Below are 18,722 nucleotides of genomic sequence, written 5' to 3'. Positions count from 1 at the left end.
TGTGTTGGGAAGTACTGAGATTAGCAACAGTGATTTCCATGGTCCAAAACAAGACCTAGTGCAGATACCATTCACTTATTCATTTAAACTTTGCCAAGCCTTGTCAGCAAGAGAAATGGAAAGACAACAGTGTCTGACTCACAGGTTTGTGAGAACCAAATTAGTAACAACAAGAACTCTTTAGCATCATGCCAAATTGTGACAGTGATGGGTAAGGTGTTGAGGTCACCTCCCCTTTCCCAGTTATTCTCCTAGAGTTGCCTGAGAGTTGCCTGCCTACAGTTTGAATCTGTTGTTCTCTCTCCTTCCATCCTCCATCACAGCCTGCTCAAAGATCTTCTCAAACTGTCTCTGCTTTCCTGTTGTAGGCTGAGGCCTCTGATCATGTATATCTCTTAGTTCCTTCAGCCCTCTTTAGTTCATTGCCTTTAATGGAATAGCTTCCAATAATCATGATGCTTACCTCTACAGATCCATCCCAAAGGTATTAAGGAACAGAAGCAAATTAGCTATATGAACAAGGCCAGATAAATCCATGTCTGAGCAGTAACTGACTATCAGGGTATTGTAGAAGGTGAAAGAGATTATCTCTAAGACAGTTGTCAAATATCAGATGACTCAAATGCTAATCTCTCAAGGGCATACAAGGATAGATGGTCACTTTTCTCAGAACTCTTTGCTAAGAACTAAGAACTAAGTACAACTTTGGGAGCATTTGATATTTCCACTTATTATAAGAGCTTCCAATGTACAATCTCGCTTAATACCAAGCAACCCTAAATAATACAGTTACCCCATTCTTAAAGATAAAAAGAGCAAGGCTTATGGGGTCACGATGCAGTACAGAATTCTCAGAGGCAAATGAACAGCTACAGATGTCATGACCTTAGCCAAGTACCACTGCCTCTGCACAGTCATGCTACCCTTCCCAATTACATTGTGCCGCATAGGCTCCTTTTACACATAAATTCTCACACAGTCATCACAACCTCATCCTGTTTCCATTCATTTCCAGGTATAAGTCATCCTTGTTCCCTGGCAACATGGAGACCCTGACAATCCTGAACAATTCCCCAATGGTGGTGGAGGCATACTTCTGTTTTCAGAATGACATGAAAGCAAGCACCTACTTTCTAGAGCCCGTCAACATGACTCTGAAACCCAATGAAAAGCAGGTACAGTCAAAGGGGGAAAGCCCATCAGGGTGAGGCTTTTTGGGAAAGTCAAGACCTGAAGTCCTCAGTGTAAATAGACTTTGTTTCAACTCTTCAATCAGACACTAAATGTATGGGCCTACCCTACTGCAATCGGTGTCTTTGAAGACAGCATTGTCTGCTGCATCAAGGAGAACCCAGAGCCAGCCATCTTTAAGTTAAACTGCCAAGGAATTCGCCCAGAAATTGAGGTGGAGCCCAGGCAATTACATTTTGACCGGCTCTTGCTTCACAGGTAAGAGTTGTGAATGACTCGGGGAGAGGAAGGAAACTTGAAGAATGTTTAGCTCCAGGGTAATCGACTCATCTTGAGTTACCCTGGACTTTTTGGGCTTGTTGTTGTTGGTTTGTTTGTGTGTATATCACTAAAAATTGAACTCCAACTCAGAGCCTTGTGCATGCTAGGCAAGTGGCTCTGTCACTGAGCTCCTACACACACACACACACACACACACACACACACACACACACACACACACACACCGGCCCATATTTGGTCCTTTAATTAAAGCAAGAAAGGGAAAATCAAATATTCTCTATTTGTCCATATATTTGAATTTCTCATATGCTTCCTTTCTGTGGCTCTATATTTCTGTCTGATGTCATTTTCCTTCACATTCCTTTAGAATTGCTTGTAATGCAGAAATGGCAGCAGCCACCGAAATAACAATGATAGTGCACCACTGCTCAAGGCTGTATCCTCGAATCAGACTGCTCACAGATGAGCGTGTCAAGCTGTACTAGTGTCCTGGTTAGTTCTTTGTCAACCTGACACAAGCTAGAGTCATCTGGGAGGAAGGAACCTCGACTGAGAAAATGCCTCCATCTCCTTGACCTATAGACAAGTCTGTGAGGCATTTTCTTGATTGATGATTGATGTGGGAGGGCTCAGCCCACTGTGGGCTGTGCCACCTGGGCAGGTGGTCCTGGGTTCTGTAAGAAAACAACCTGAGCAAGCCCTGAGGAGCAAGGCAGTAAGCAGCTCCTCTGTGGTCTCTGCTTCAGTTCTTTTCCCCAGGTTCCAGCCCTGACTTCTCTCAAAGATGGATGATAACCTATGATTTATAAGATGAAATGAATCCTTCCTTTTCCAGATTGCTTTTGTCACAGTTTTTATCGCAAAAATAGAAAGCAACCTAGAACAGCTAGTTATTTCAAAGAGGAAAGCAATCAAAACACAGAGAAAGAAAAATGCCTGGGGCATCTTTTATGATCATTCACTTCCTATTCACATCAATCCTACTCTTTCCAACCCAAATTAATAACAGCCTCATGTGGGCAGTGGTGGCACACACCTTCAATCCCAGCACGCAGGAGGCAGAGGCAGACAGATTTCTGAGTTCTACAGAGAGTGTCTCTACAGGACAGTCAGGGCTACACAGAGAAACCCTGTCTTAGAAAAAAAACAAACACAAAAACAGAACAAAAACCACCTCAACCTCTAAGAAAGAATTTTTAATAACTTCAGTCAACAGTAAAAAATGAATTGAGAACATACATAATTTTACATGTCAAGTTCTCACCTACCTCCAAGGAATCCATTGCCATATATTCAGGGTCTGAGTTTATTTATGTAAGTAATCCTAAATTAGGGACATTGCCAACACTTCAAACATGAGGGCCATTTTCTTAGGAATATCTTTAGTCTGTTTACCATCAGATCTGACTGACATCAGGTTTACAAGAAGATAAGACCAAGTCACCTGCCCTTATTTGTTCCTCAGATTCATCTCCCAGAATTGGTAGGAGAGTGGATCACGAGACAGACCCAGGAACTTTAACCCATTCCTCACAGTAACAAGACTAAAAGTCACTAAAAGAAATAATATAGTGTATTGAAGAATGGCTTAGTTAAATTTTTAAAAATGAGAACAGTAGACGTAGAAGAAATGAAATTACCCAACTGTACTTTTCATTGATTATTTCTATTTCTGATTTTTATCATCTCTTCCTATCTACTTTTAAGATGTTGTTTATTTTTTTCAAGGCCTCCATGTTCATCATTAAATTAATTTATTAATTTAAGGACTCTTGACATTCTTATGTAGGCACTTTGTGCTGTAAACTTTTCTCTTAAGACTACCTTCACTAGGTCCCATAGATTTTGATATGTTGCGTTTTCATTTCATTCAATCCTAGGAAATAATGATTTTCTTCTTGATTTCTTCCTTGACCCAGTTGTCATTCAGTAGTGTGTTGTTTAGTTTCCATGAGTTTGTGTCCTTTCTGTAGTTTCCAGTGCTGTTGATATCCAACTTCATTTCATTATGCTCAGATACAATGCCAAATGTTGTTTCAGTTTTCCTTCCTTTATTTGTTGAGACTTGCTTTGCATCCTAATGTGTGGTCAGTTTTGGAGGAAATCCCATGGGTTCCTGAGAAGATATGTAATCTTTAGTGACTGGGTGACATATTTTTTAGATGTCTGTTAGGTCCTTCTGACTTATGATGCCATTTAACTATAATGCTTCTGTTATTTTTGGTCCAGATGACCTATTGGTGAAGAGGGGTATTGAATTCACCCACACTCACTGTGTTAATCTGTGGATTTATTTCTTACTTCATACAATATACTTAGATCATATTTGATCCCCTCCCAATTCCTCAAGACCGTCCCTACCTTTCTACCCACCAAACTTCATTCTCTCTCTCTCTCTCTCTCTCTCTCTCTCTCTCTCTCTCTCTCTCTCTCTCTCTTTAAGAACAGTAAAAACAACAAAAATTGAAACAAAGAAAAATAAAATAAGAAAATCAGTAAGACAAAAAAAATAAGGAGTCCATTTTATGTTACCCAACTACTCTATGACTTATATGAAATTGGGTTTAGTGTATTTATGTTCAGAATTGTAATATCCTCTTGGTGGATTTTTCCTTCAATGAGTATGAAGTGATCTTCCTTATTTTTGATTTGAAGTCTGTTTTGTCAGATATTAGAATAGGTATGCCTGCTTATTTCTTAGTTTTATTTTCTTGGAAAACCTTTTTCCATCCTTTTAACACTAACATGTCGGTTTTTTATTGTAAGCTTTGTTACTTAGAAGCAGCAAAAAGATGGATACTGTTTTCTCATCTGCTAGTCTGTGTCTTTTTGTTGGAAAATTAAGACCACTAATATTAAGTCATTTAACTATGTGTATTAATTCCTGTCCTTTTTTTTTTAACATTTTGTTTCCTTACACTCCTTTTAATTAGCTGGTTTGGCATTGTTTATTTATTCCATGTGATGTTTTAACTGTGCTTATCATTCCTTCCAGTATCCTCTATAGAGTTGTTTGAGTGCCTATCAACTATAAAATACATATTTTTTTTCAAGCACACATAAAACATACAGTACAAAATCATAAAACAAGACTCATAAAATTTCAGTTTAATGAAATTGTCTTGAGTATATTTTCTAACCATGGCATAATTTAGCTGTAGACAGATTTCTCATTGTTGGATGAAAAGAGATTTAAATGTATCTTGCGGGCCACCAAGATGGCTCAACAGATGAAGCCACTGACACTGACCACTAATCCTAACTATCTGAGTTTGATCCCAAGGTCCCACATAGTAGAAAGAGAAAATGGATTCTCACAAATTGTCTTCTGACTACCACAAATGTGCAACTGCATATATGCAGCTACATGTGCATGTGTGCGTGCGCGCATACACACACACACACACACACACACACACACACACTCACTCACTCACACCTTAAGTGTATCTTATTGTTGAGCTGGATTTAAAGATATCAGTACAAACTCATGTCTTTTAATATGCACACATATTTCCTAGCTCTTGTCACCAGGAGGGCCCAGAAACAGTAATACACTAGTATCTATGAGGACCATCATCCAGACTTTGGTATCTAAATATCATTCTCCAGGAAATGACAAGGATCCTTGGTGAAAGGATTTTTCTGGTACAGAAGCAGGTAAAACAGAGGAAGGATGCTCCAGAGGAGCTGGAAACTTTTTGTTGTACCATAATAAACATAAAGATTATGACCATATAACAGAACATAAAAACCAACTCAAAGGGCCTCCCACCATCTAAATCTGAGACAACTTGAAAGTCAAAATAAAATAATGCTATGATTATAATATAATGACCTAGAACATTTATTCTCAACCTTCTTAATGCTGTGACCCTTTGATAAAGTTCCTCATATTGTGATGGCCCCCAACCATAAATTATTTTTATTGCTACTTCTTAACTATAATTTTGCTACTGTTACGAATTGTGCTATAAATATCTGCTTTCTGATTGCCTTAGGCGACCCCTGTGGAAGGGTCACTTGACCCCAAAAGGGGTTGCAATCCACAGATTGAGAAACACTGATCTATAACCTATTGAATGAGAATCATAACTCTACTGGCATAAGTGTGTGAATACACATGAGAGAATGAAGTTCTGTTCTTGACCGACTAAGCATAAAAAGACTGATGGTATTAGAAAATGATTGGTGGGTGCTAACATTAGTATGGGACTGTTTGGCTGAGAATAGGGCATTTTTCCAGGTGTGGTGATTCAGACTGTAGTCCTGGTAGTTGATAGGTGGGGGCAAAAAGATCAGGAGTTCAAGTTCATCCTCAATTAAATAATGGATTCAGGGATAGCCTAGGAAAATATAAGACCTTGTATCAATAAAAATGAAACAAATTCTCAAAGTATATCCCCAGAAAGTACTTATTAATTTAGAAAAGGAAAAGAAAATACATCCACAGCACAGAGATCAGGTGAGCCTTACCTAACCAAGGCATCAAACATAGCATTACTAAGATCAGAACAAATAACACTAAAGGGATCTCCTGACCCGATGCACTGGAAAGGACAGAGCTTGCATTTATTTCCCACCAAAAGACCTAAGGATGGAAAAGTGTCAGACCACCCAACATAAGCTTGACCCAACAGATTAACTGGGCTGTGCTGTTCAAAACGTCAAAGCCAAGGAAACTAAAGAAAGGAAACGACATTAAAGAGGCGTGACAGTTACAAGAAATACATGATTGTGGGTTGGTTCCTTGACTGGGAAAAATAAAGAGGGGTTAGAATAGCAATGGAATAAAGATGGGACTTGAACATGAACTGTTGACCAAATAATAGTCTTTATAGTGGTGAAGACCCTCGGTCTTAAGTTTATTCATTCTTAAAGAATGTGTACTGAGTGATTTAAAGATTAAGGTGTGTGATTATCAGCCATTTCATTTCCAATGGTTCTGAAAACATGATAAGGAAGACAGAATGTGTGGCTACAAGGAAGGTAAGATCAACTGGATAAAGAGGGGTTCTTACGACTTTTCTCTGAGTTTTAAATGTTGTTAATTTGAGATCATTTGAAATAGCTTGTTCATGAAGAAAATTAAAATCATGTAAACCTGCCCATCCCTCATGAGCTAAACAGCTTAAATAAAAATAAGGCAAGAAGAGTTAAGGAATGTTTACACAACCACTCTCAAAAGTGAGTGGGGCCAAGAATGGTGGTACACATCTATAACCCCAGCAAAGGAGAAGGAGGCTGTAAGTTCAGGGCCAGCCTGGGCTGCATAGTGAGTCCCAGGTCAGCCAGGGCTATACAATGAGACTCAGTCTCAAAAATCTAAAATAAAAGTTGATTCTTCTCTCTATTATATCATTTTAATGGAAAAAACAGAAAGAGAGAGATGAACATTTGAAAAAAATTATTTGAACGTGGTCAAGTTTCTTTTGGTTTCTGCAGAAGAGAATCCAGGACAGTAGTTCTCCGCAATGTCACACCCTTACCTGTGGCCTGGCGGATCTCCAGCCTGGAGCACCTAGGCGATGACTTTACCGTGTCCGTGATGCAGGCCAGCATCCCACCCAAAGGAGAGTTTGGGCTGCAGGTGCACTTCCAGCCCACCAAACCCGTCAACATCAAGAAGGTCGTCCGATTTGAGGTGAGAAGTGACATCCCCATAGACTTGATTATCAAATATTCATGCATGAGCACACACACACACACACACACACACTTCTCCATCTGATCCATGTGTGATGTCTCCAGCCCGTGATATCTTGCTCTGTAGACAATAAAGGCAGTATCACACAGAGCTGATTTCTTACTTCCAAAAACAGAATACTCAGTGTAAAATGAATGAATGAATGAATGATGTTACTTCACCTAAGTAAATATTACTTTCCTTATTTCGTAGCCCAGATGTGACAACCATCAAATGTCTTTGTTGTTGTTTGTCTTTTAGTTGGTTGGTTGGGTGGGTGGTTGGTTGGTTGACTGGTTGGTGGGTTGCCATCACCTTCGCCTGTTGCTCTCAGCTAGCACCTGGCAGCCATCTCAGTGCCCCACTTCCCCTGATGCAGTCCTTTCAAGCCAGTCCTCCCAACAATTCTTCCTAGTTCTGCATTTCCTTCCCACTGCCCCCTTGGTCTGCACTGCTGGTGCCGTCCTCGTCCAGGCCACTTGGACTTCTGTCCCTCCTGTATTCCCCACGTGTGTCCACAGGGCATCTTTGCAATGTGGGTCAGATGGGGTTGCTGGCCCTTCTCAGTGCACTTTGCTATTCTCCCTCAGCAGCAAGGGTTATGCCTAGGTCTCTGCTGCATCTTGTTCCATCTTGAATTATCAACTCCTATCACATGTAAGCTCTTTCCTGCTTGAAGTCCCTAACACTACTATACCCCTGCTAGGAATTTCTCTCTGGAAGTTGGTACCTGCTTGAAGATCTGCCGACATAGCTGCTTCAAGTCCCACTGAGGGAATCAATCGTCTCTGTATGCAGTATCTTCCTTCAGAGCCCCACTCCCTTCTCGTGCTGTTCTGCTCGCTGACTTTGGTATATCAGCTCCATCATGCAGGATCTTTCCTCCTTTGTTCATCATCTGTATTCATTTCCTAGGACTGCTGTGACAAACCACCACAAAAAGAGGGTTCAAAACAACAGACCTTCTTCCTCACAGTGCTGGCAGGACTGCATCCCACACACACACTCCAAAGGCTCGGGGAAGAACCCTCCCTTATCCCCCTTGGTTTGGGGGACCTACAAGTGTGTGCCTTGGCTTATGCCTGTGTCCCTCCAGCCTTTGTCTCCATGATCAGAAGGCCTGTCTCCTGTATTCTTTTTTTTTTTTTATGCATATAGAGTATTTTTTATTTAATTTTATATAACAAAGTCCAATTAAATGAAAACAAACATTTATACACAATATTTGGGAATTTGGGCGTCGTTCTTTCCAAACTACTTCCTGCTGGTAAGGGGCGCTGTCTTGGGGGATTCGAAGAAGATTCAGATATCCTAGCTGTAGTCTGTAGGGCTGTTTTGTCCAGCTGTTTGGAATGTAGGTTCAGCTTGTATTCTATTTCAGGCGGTCTGGTGTGATCAAACCACATTAGTCTGGAAGGAATCCACATCTTTTCATTTTCTGTGGAAACAAAAATAGAAATACTTTTCCCCAGTAACTTGTTCTTCAACTTAAATTTTGGAGTCAAAGCGTTTTTTTTTTTTTTTTTTTTTTTTTTTTTATTATTTTACATGTCGATCCCAGTTCCCTCTCCCTCCCTCCCTCCCTCCCCCTAGCCCTCCCTCCCTCCTTCCCTCCCTTTTGCCCTCTCTACCCTCTCCCATGCACTCTAAACACCCTCCCCTCCCAACCCCCCACCACAATACAATATGTAGGGGAATGCCATCCAGTTGGGGTCATGTAGATCTGACAGGTCCTGTGAAGTAGGGACTAGGGCTTCTCTCCTATCTCTAGAATAAGGCAGTTATCCCTCCATGGGGGATATGTTTGCAAAGTCCTTTTGTGCACCAGGGATACATCCTGGCTCCACTGTCTGAGGTCTCTTAGACTGCTCAGACTTTCTGGCTGAGACCCATATTCAGGGGGGTCCGAGTCAGACCCCTGTTGGCTTCCCAGCTATCAGTCTAGTGGCCCTTAGCTCCTCCTTGTTCAGGTAAGCTGTCTCTATGTACTTCTACCGCATGGTCTTGTCCTCTCCATCTGCTTCTGGGTTCTAGTTTGACTCAGTGTTTATGTATGGGTGTTTGCTCCTGTTTTCAACAGGCATTAGTTGAGGACTCCATGGAGAAGTTAGTTGTTGATCTCACTCTCTGGGAAGGGCATTTATGATAGCCTTTCCACGGAAGCTGAGATTGTTAGTTGGGAGCAGTCTTGTAGTTCCCTCGACCTTTCTTTGTGTTCAACTTTATCTTCAAACCAATATTGGCTCCCTCTTTTATGTTCTCTCTCTCTGTCTCTGTCTCTCTCTCTCTTTCCTATTTTCCATTCCTAACCAGGCTCAATCCTCCTGGTCGCACATGCCTTCCTCTCCTCCCTCTCATTTTCTCCTACTTCTCTCTCCATTAGCTGTCCTCCCCCACTATACCTGAGGTCTGGGGGACTTGTCCCTTCCCAGTTCTGTGAGGGACTTTATATGAATCCCTTAGAATACAACTTGTATCCTAGTTCCTCTGGTGATGTGAATTATAGGCTGGTGATCATTTGATCTAGGTCTAAAATCCATATATGAGTGAGTACATACTGTGTTCCTCTTTTTGTGACTGGGTTACCTCATTCAGGATGGTTTCTTCAAGTGCCATCCACTTGCCTGCGAATTTCAAGATACCATTATTTTTTTCTGCAGAGTAGTATTCCATTGTGTAGATGTGCCACATCTTCATTAACCATTCTTCAATTGAAGGGCATCTAGGTTGCTTCCAGGTTCTTGCTATTACAAATAGTGCTGCTATGAACATAGTTGAACAGATGTCTTTGTTGCATTGATGTGAATCCTTTGGGTATATGCCTAAGAGGGGGATTGCCGGGTCCTGTGGTAAACTAATTCCCATTTTCCTGAGGAACCGCCATACTGATCTCCAAAGTGGCTGTATGAGTTTGCACTCCCACCAGCAGTGGAGGAGTGTTCCACTTTCTCCACATCCTCTCCAACATAAGTCATCACTGGTGTTTCTAATTTTAGCCATTCTGGCAGGGGTAAGATGGTATCTCAAAGTTGTTTTGATTTGCATTTCCCTGATAGCTAAGGATGTGGAGCATTTTCTTAAGTGTCTTTCAGCCTTTTTGATTTCCTCCATTGAGAATTCTTTCTTCAGTTCTGTACCCCATTTTTTAATAGGGTTATTTGGTGTTTTGTTGACTAGTTTCTTGAGTTCTTTGTATATTTTGGAGATCAGCCCTTTGTCGGATATAGGATTAGTGAAAATCTTTTCCCAGTCAGTGGGCTGCCGTTTGGTCTTGTCAACTGTGTCCTTTGCCTTACAGAAGCTTCTAAGTTTGAAGAGGTCCCATTTATTAATTGTTTCTTTCAGTGTCTGTGCCCCTGGAGTTATGTTCAAGAAGCGGTCTCCTATACCAATTTGTTCAAGGGTACCTCCTACTTTCTCTTCTAAGAGGTTCAATGTGGCTGGATTGATGTTGAGGTCTTTGATCCATTTGGACTTGAGTTTTGTGCATGGCGACAGACATGGGTCTATCTGCAGTCTTCTACACACCCTCATCCAATTGTGCCAGCACCATTTGTTGAAGATGCTGTCTTTGCCCCATTGTATAATTTTAGCTGTTTTGTCGAAAATCAGGTGTTCATAGGTGCGTGGATTAATATCAGGATTTTCAATTCGATTCCATTGGTCTACCTGTCTATTTTTATGCCAATACCAGGCTGTTTTCAGAACTATAGCTCTGTAGTAGAGCTTAAAGTCAGGAATGGAGATGCCTCCTGATGTTCTTTTATTGTATAGGGTTGTTTTGGCTATCTTGGGTCTTTTGTTTTTCCATATAAAGTTGATTATTATCCTTTCAAGGTCGGTGAAGAATTGTGGTGGGATTTTAATGGGGATTGCATTGAATCTGTAGATTGCTTTTGGTAAGATTGCCATTTTTACTATGTTTATCCTACCTATCCAAGAGCATGGGAGGTCTTTCCATTTTCTGGTATCTTCTTTAATTTCTTTCTTTAGAGTCACAAAGTTCTTATTATATAGATCTTTTACTTGTTTGGTAAGCGTTACACCAAGATACTTTATGTTGCTTGTGGCTATTGTAAAGGGTGATGTTTCTCTGATTTCTTTCTCTGCCTCTTTGTCGTCTGAAAAAAATAGGGCTACTGATTTTTTTGAGTTTATCTTGTATCCTGCTAGTTTGCTGAAGGTGTTTATCAGCTGTAGGAGTTCCCTGGTAGAGTTTATTGGGTCGCTTATGTAAACTATCATATCATCTGCAAATAGAGACAGTTTGACTTCTTCCTTTCCAATTTGGATGCCCTTGATCTCCTTTTGTTGTCTTATAGCATTAGCTAGAACTTCTAGTACGATATTGAAGAGATATGGAGAGAGAGGACAGCCTTGTCTTGTTCCTGATTTTAGAGGAATTGGCTTAAGTTTCTCTCCATTCAGTTTGATGTTGGCAGTTGGTTTGCTGTATATTGCTCTTATTATGTTTAGGTATGTTCCTGTTATCCCTGACCTCTCTAATACCTTTATCATGAAAGGGTGTTGAATTTTATCGAAGGCTTTTTCTGCATCTAGGGAGATAATCATATGGTTTTTCTTTTTCAGTTTGTTTATATGGTGGATCACGTTGATAGATTTTCGTATGTTAAACCATCCCTGCAATCCAGGTATGAAGCCTACTTGATCATGGTGGATGATTTCTCTGATGTATTTTTGAATTCGGTTTGCCATTATTTTATTGAGTATTTTTGCATCGATGTTCATCAGGGATATTGGTCTGTAGTTTTCTTTCTTAGTTGTGTCTTTGTGAGGTTTGGGTACCAAAGTTATTGTGGCCTCATAAAAAGAGATTGGCAATAAACCTTCTGTTTCTATCTTGTGGAACAGTTTGAGGAGTAGTGGTATTAGTTCTTCCTTGAATGTCTGGTAGAATTCTGCACTGAATCCATCTGGCCCTGGACTTTTTTTCGTTGGAAGGCTTTCGATGACTGCTTCTATTTCATTTCGGGTTATAGGTCTATTTAAGTTGTTTGTCTGTTCTTGATTTAATTTTGGTAAGTGATAGTTATCCAGAAACTTGTCCATTTCCTTTGAATTTTCAATTTTTGTGGAATACAGATTTTCGAAGTATGACCTGAAAATTGTCTGGATTTCCTCTGTGTCTGTTGTTATGTTCCCCATTTCGTTTCTGATTTTGTTAATTTGCATGTTCTGTCTCTGCTTTTTCGTTAATTTGGATAAAGGTTTATCAATCTTGTTGATTTTCTCAAAAAACCAACTCTTTGTTGCATTGATTTTTTGTATTGTTTTCCTGGTTTCTATTTTGTTGATTTCAGCCCTCAAGTTGATTATTTCCTGGCGTCTGCTCCTGCGGGGTGAATTCGCTTCTCTCTGTTCTAAGGTTTTCAGTTGTGCTGTTAATTCATTTATGTGACTATCCTCTGTTTTCTTCATATGGGCACTTAGTGCAATGAACTTCCCTCGTAGCACTGCTTTCAAGGTGTCCCATAAGTTCGGGTATGTTGTATCCTCATTCTCGTTGAATATTAGAAAGTCTTTAATTTCTTTCTTTATTTCTTCTCTTAGGAAGTCCTCTGCACTCATGAGTTCTCCACCCACAGAGCCAACTATATTGGCAAATGTTTATTGAAAGGAAAGACTGAAATTCTGAATTAATGCTTGAGTCGGGGGCTGAAGAGATGTTTGGTGGTTAGGATGGTTTGCTGCTTCTACAGAATGGAGTGCAGTTCCCAGCACCCATTTTGGGTAGTTCACAATAGCCTGTAACTCCAACTCCTGATCCCAGCACTCTCTTCTGGCCTCGGTGAATGAGTATAACCTACACATACACATACTTTAAAAATAAATTTTTTAATCTTAAATTCAGTGGCAATTATAAATTTCCCCTTGCACCCAAAGCACATGGAATGCAAACTGGTGGCTTTGTTTTTCAACTGGAGTCTTCAGCAAGATGAGAGAGGTCTCCACCTAGATGTCAGAGTGTTGGATCATCCCAGAAGCTCTTGCCCTGACTAATGGACCTTTCATCACCTCCTGGTTTGTGTGCAAGGTCACCAGTCAACTAGACAGAATAGCATATATGTATTTTACAAGAAAAATCTAGCCACTTTTCTACAGATTGTGTCACAGATAGCATAGTTCCAGTTTATTAAATGAGCATGAGCATAAAATGTAAGATTAGAAAACTTTGACTTTTAAGTTCTCAGAAATATTTCTCTATCATCTCTGCTGCCCAGTTCCCACTACATGTTACATATTCCAGGATCCAGACACTTGGGTCTTGGCTTTCACTGAAAAATTTCTTTTTCCCTGGCAGGTTTTAGATGCAGACAATCTTGTTGGTGTTGTTCAGATTGAAAATATCTTGGTGTTTGCAGAATCCTATGACATTGCTTTGGATATCACCTTCCCCAAAGGTGTGTTGAGCCCTTGAAAGGGGGTTGTTTATATGTTGTCTCTGTTTGTATAGAGAGGCCACCTTAGTGTGTTGTTAGTATGTTGGTGGGGTTGATGGGGGAGGGAACAATTTTGGAATAGTGCCATAATCCTAGGTCCTCTTTGCTGTGTATTCACAAATGTCAGGGATGAGGATGGATGTCCTGAAGCATTCTGTCTGAACGTTGCCCTAATGCCTGAGTTTTGTGTCTCCCCTGAGCATCTGATCCTCCATGACACCTCCTCTCCTTGACAGGTCTCTTCCTCAGCAAGATTATTAGAGCTACATGTTAGTCAGGTGCCACTGTCTTAACATAGAGACCTTTACCGTCTGTAACTCCAGTCACAGGGGGTCCAATGCCCTTTTCTGGACTCTGAGGGGTCCACCTGTATATGGTGCATAGTCACACATGAAATAAAGTTAAGAACACACACCACACTGGCCATTATGGTACACATCTTTAATTCTAGCACTCTTGAAGCTAGGCAGGCAGATCTCTGCATTTGAGGCCAGCCTGGTCTCCAAAGTAAGTTTCAGGTCTGTCAGGGCTACAAAGAGAAACCCTGCCATCATCAATAATAATAACAACAACAACAACAACAACAACAACAACAACACTGCTTTTTCAGAGGATCCAAGTTTGATTCCCAGTGCCCCTGCCAGCCAGTTTACAATCACTTGTCATTCCAGCTCCAGAAAGAACCCACACCTCTGGCCTATGCACTCACTTGCATATATCCACACACAGACACATATATAATTAAAAATAATAACAACTGTAGATAAATAAAGTTCCTAGATAGTTTAGCCAACAATAGTCATGAAAGGCCAATGACCTCTTGGGATAGAATCTCAAGAGAGATGTGTGGATGCAGTAAGAGGCTTTGTTTATCTGCCGAGGCTTAATGTCACAAAAGGTATTTCCAGCCACAGAGTTTTCGGAAAGAAGTTCTCTAAAATCCTCACCATGAAATGATTTACCGTGTAACCCTGATAGGGAATCCCCTGCTCCAGCTCCCTTGCCCACTCACCTTACCCCATGCCCTGGCCTCTGCAGGAGCTGAAGGAGGTCTGGACTTTGGGACTTTGAGGGTCATGGAGGAGGTCAAGCAGCCCCTTCAACTGAAGAACCGTGGGAAATACGAGATCGTGTTCAGGTAACCTAAATCCAAGGGGCTTGGGCAAGCCTCCACATCCGCTCATGACAACAAGAGTATGTCTGGGAATTCTTTTATAAAGAAACCAGAAATGGGGCTGGACAAATGGCTCTGTGGTTGAGAGCACCAACTGCTCTTCCAGAGGACCCAGGTTCAATTCCTAATGCCAACACGGCAGCTCACAAAGATCTGTTACTCCAGTTCCAGGGGATCTGGTACCTTTGAAGAGACATACCTACAGGCAAAATAAATAAATACATACATACATACATACATACATACATACATACATACATACATACATAAATGCACATAAAAATAAATAAATCTTTTACATAAAGGAAGGAAGGAAGGAAGGAAGGAAGGAAGGAAGGAAAGAAGGGAGCAGAAGCTAGATCAGTGAGTAAAGTACCCGCTGTGTTGTGAGGACCTGCGTTTAGATCCCCAACACCCACATTAAAACTCCAAGCATCTGTAGCCCTAGCTTAGGAGGAAATTCTCTAGAACTCTGTGGCCACCCAGTCTAGCTAACTTAGTGAGTGATGGCTTCACTAAGGGACCCTGTCTCATAAGGTGGAGAGCACTCAAGGAACACACCTAACATTGACCTTTAGCCTCTGCCACACACACAGCATGCACACACATACATGTGTATCTGCATGCACACATTCATACATGTGCATGTACCACAAACATACATGTACATATACAAAAAAAACAAGCAAATAGAAAGCAGGGGCTAGGAGTATGGCTCAGTTGGTAAAGTGCTTGTCTAGCATGCACATGGCCTTGAGTTTGGTCTCCAGCACCATGTAAACAGTAGTAGCACATACCTCAGCAAGTAGAGCTAGAAGGACCGGAAGTTCAAAGTCATCTGTTTGCCCTCCACATCTATATACATATATATATATGAGAACATACCAAGCATGCACATACATATACACGAAAGCATGGTGAATTTTGCTTGGTATGGTAGCTACATGGGGTTAGAGACAGGCAGGCCCTCAACAAATCAAAATGTCCTCTCTGGCATCACGGGTTCCCTGGATAATGGTGTAAGCTGATTCTTTACTATTGTCTTCCAGCTTTGCTGTGGACTCCTTTGGGATTTTGTCAACAAATTTAAATTCCATGATCTCAGTGCAACCCAAAAGGGGTTCACTGACCGCATCAGATAAACCCACAACTGTCCAGGTATACTTTCGAGCAAAAAAGGAAGTGAAGATTGAATACCAGCCTATTCTTCGCTGCCAGGTGAGAGAGCTCAGAGGAACGGGATGACTCATTGTCAGGACCGTAAGCATCCTGATGAAAATAAGGGTGAAGGGAGTGTAGCCTAGGTGGCAGCCAGAGAAAACACACCAGAGTTCAGGCCCAGCTAACAGGTACAGGTAGGTCAGGATGGAGGTTTGAAAAGTCACCAGAAAATGTATATATAATATATTAAAGTTATATATATATATATATATATAGTTATAGATATAATATATTAAAGTTTGTTAATATATATATATATATATATATATATATATATATATATATATATATATATATGGCCACACAAACCCCCATCCGTAACTGAGGATCTATTCTCAGCTGATGGCTGCTAGGGGAGGGGAAGTCAGTTTTCTTTCGGGCTTGACTTCTGGTAGGTTGACCATGCTCCAGTGGACAGCCCCACACCCATGTGTACTTAGATAGCACTGAATCAAGGTGTTATTTAAAACAGAGGACATGGAGTTGGGGAGTAGATGCGGGAGTGGAGGTCTGGGAGGAGGGGGAGGGAGAAGTGGGAGACGTATGTGGTGGAAATGAGTTGTAGGTATGTAGGACGTTCTCAAAGAATGCATTTAAAAGGTTTTTTTTTTAAAAAAAAAAAAACTTCATGTTCTAAATAAGCTTATAATTTTATGTTAGGGAAAATGTATAACTCTCCTTGGCTGCATGTGGGCTATGGGCCAAAGGTCAGACACACCTCAGGGAGGGTATCAGCCATGAAAGCAGGCACTAATGGGAATTCTATTGCTGTAAACCTGGCTAATATCTTCCCTAACCTCCTTCCTTCTCTAGATTATTGAACCCAGTCTCCCAGAAGGTGAAATCATTGCCAGCATCCCAATTAAGTTTTCTGTGAATGCAGTGTACTCCAAATTCACCATCAGCCCCCTCCTCTATCATCAACTTTGGGGCTTTGATCTGCGGTACCAGGAAAACCACCACCTTCACCATAGAAAACCAAGGCATAACTGACTTCAAATATGCCCTCTACAGGCTGACAGGGGAGAGTCCGATCCATCAAAAGAAGGCGTAAGACAAGTTATTGGCTTGATGCTTTATATTCTACAAAGAGCTGTGACATACTTTACCTAACTAGATTCACCCATCCCCTTGCATGAATGAAGACATTCAGTTTAGAGCTGTCTCATGAAAGATTATGTGGGAAATCACCAGTAGGGGTTGGTTCTGAACCACATTTTCTGATCAGATTGCATGCATTTTGTAGCTGTCAGCAAACAAAGGGTAAGTTTTAGCTGAGCAAATATAAAGTTGTCTGAATGGGTGTGATGGTGCATACCTGTATCCCAGCACTCAGAAAGTGGAGGTAGAAGGATGTGTGGTGCTAAGGCACCTTGGCTTCCTAGCAACTTCTAGGCCAGCCTGGGCTACTTGAGATTCTTTCTCATGGAAGGAAGGATGGATGGATGGAAGGAAGTATGGATGGATGGATGGATGGATGGATGGTGAAAAAGGAGGGAGTAAGTGAGAGAAAGGGAAGAGAAAAGGCTTCCATGGAAAGATATTGGATTTTATGTGCTGTCCTGGTGTTTCTGGAGGGCTAAAAGACTGGTAAGCCATTGCCCTCTCCGTCATCCTGCAGGGTACTGAGGGATTATTACAGACAGAAGACAATTAAATCAAAATAAAGAAGTCTTATGCCATGCTATGGGGGTGGCAAAGGGTACCCTGGAAATGCAGGCAAGGGAAAGCAGATGGTGCCTTCACCCAGCAACCGCCACTCCTGGTCTTCACAGCTGCCCCTCTCAGTAGTTCCAGTGGCAACACTCTCTCCTTCAATGTGTGTCTCTCATCAGGAGACCAAAAACTACAGCTCTTCTGGCTCCAAATGCTTTGCCGTTTTCCTTGGAAGCAAATTTTAAAGGTGGCTTTGACCAGTTCCCAGACTGTGTCTACCTTGATTTTTTTTTTAACATTCTGGTGTTTTCTTTCTTTTTCTTTTTTTATTTTATATAACCAAGTCCATTTAAATGAAAACAAACATTTATAGACAATATTTGGGAATTTAGGCGTCGTTCTTTCCGAACTACTTCCTGCTGGTAAGGGGCACTGTCATGGGGGAGTCGAAGAAGATTCAGAAATCCTGGCTATAGTCTGTAAGGCTGCTTTGTCCAGTTGTTTTGAATGTAGGATCACCTGGTACTCTGTTTCAGGTGGTCTGGCTTGATCAAACCACATTGGTCTGGAAGGAATCCACATCTTTTCATTTTCTGTGGAAACAAAAATAGAAATCCTTTTCCCCAGTAACTTGTCCTTCAACTTAAATTTTGGAGTCAAAGCATTTTTTTAATTTAATTTATTATTTTACATGTCGATCCCAGTTCCCTCTCCTTCCCTCCCTCCTTCTCTCCCTCCCTCCTTCCCTCCCTTTTACACTCTCTGCCCTCTCACATGCACCCTAACCACCCTCCCCTCCCATCCCCCCACCCCAATTCCATATGTAGGGGAATGCCATCCAGTTGGGGGTCATGTAGATCTGACAGGTCATGTGAAGTAGGGACTAGGGCTTCTCTCCTGTCTCTAGATTAAGGCAGTTATCCCTCCATGGGGGATGTGTTCGCAAAGTCCTTTTGTGCACCAGGGATACATCCTGGCTCCAGTGTCTGAGGTTCCTTAGACTGCTCAGTGCTTCTGGCTGAGACCCATATTCAGGGGGGCCTGAGTCAGT

At 41.3% G+C, this 18,722-nt stretch overlaps 1 protein-coding gene across 1 annotated transcript in view; it reads left to right on the top strand.

Annotated features, from left to right (window-relative positions):
- Hydin (HYDIN axonemal central pair apparatus protein) overlaps positions 1-18,722 on the top strand; it is a 343,862-nt gene that overhangs the window by 275,195 nt on the left and 49,945 nt on the right. Inside the window, 8 exon segments of the mRNA XM_051201355.1 lie at positions 1,016-1,175; positions 1,277-1,449; positions 6,919-7,117; positions 13,482-13,581; positions 14,659-14,758; positions 15,844-16,012; positions 16,829-16,921; positions 16,923-17,065. Of these exon segments, the coding sequence (XP_051057312.1) occupies positions 1,016-1,175; positions 1,277-1,449; positions 6,919-7,117; positions 13,482-13,581; positions 14,659-14,758; positions 15,844-16,012; positions 16,829-16,921; positions 16,923-17,065 (1,137 nt within the window).

Source organism: Phodopus roborovskii, unplaced genomic scaffold, assembly GCF_943737965.1.
Source record: "Phodopus roborovskii unplaced genomic scaffold, PHOROB, whole genome shotgun sequence".
NCBI classification, from domain to species: Eukaryota; Metazoa; Chordata; class Mammalia; order Rodentia; family Cricetidae; genus Phodopus; species Phodopus roborovskii.
Note: the sequence above shows the minus strand (reverse complement) of the source record. Positions and strands in the feature narration are given on the sequence as shown.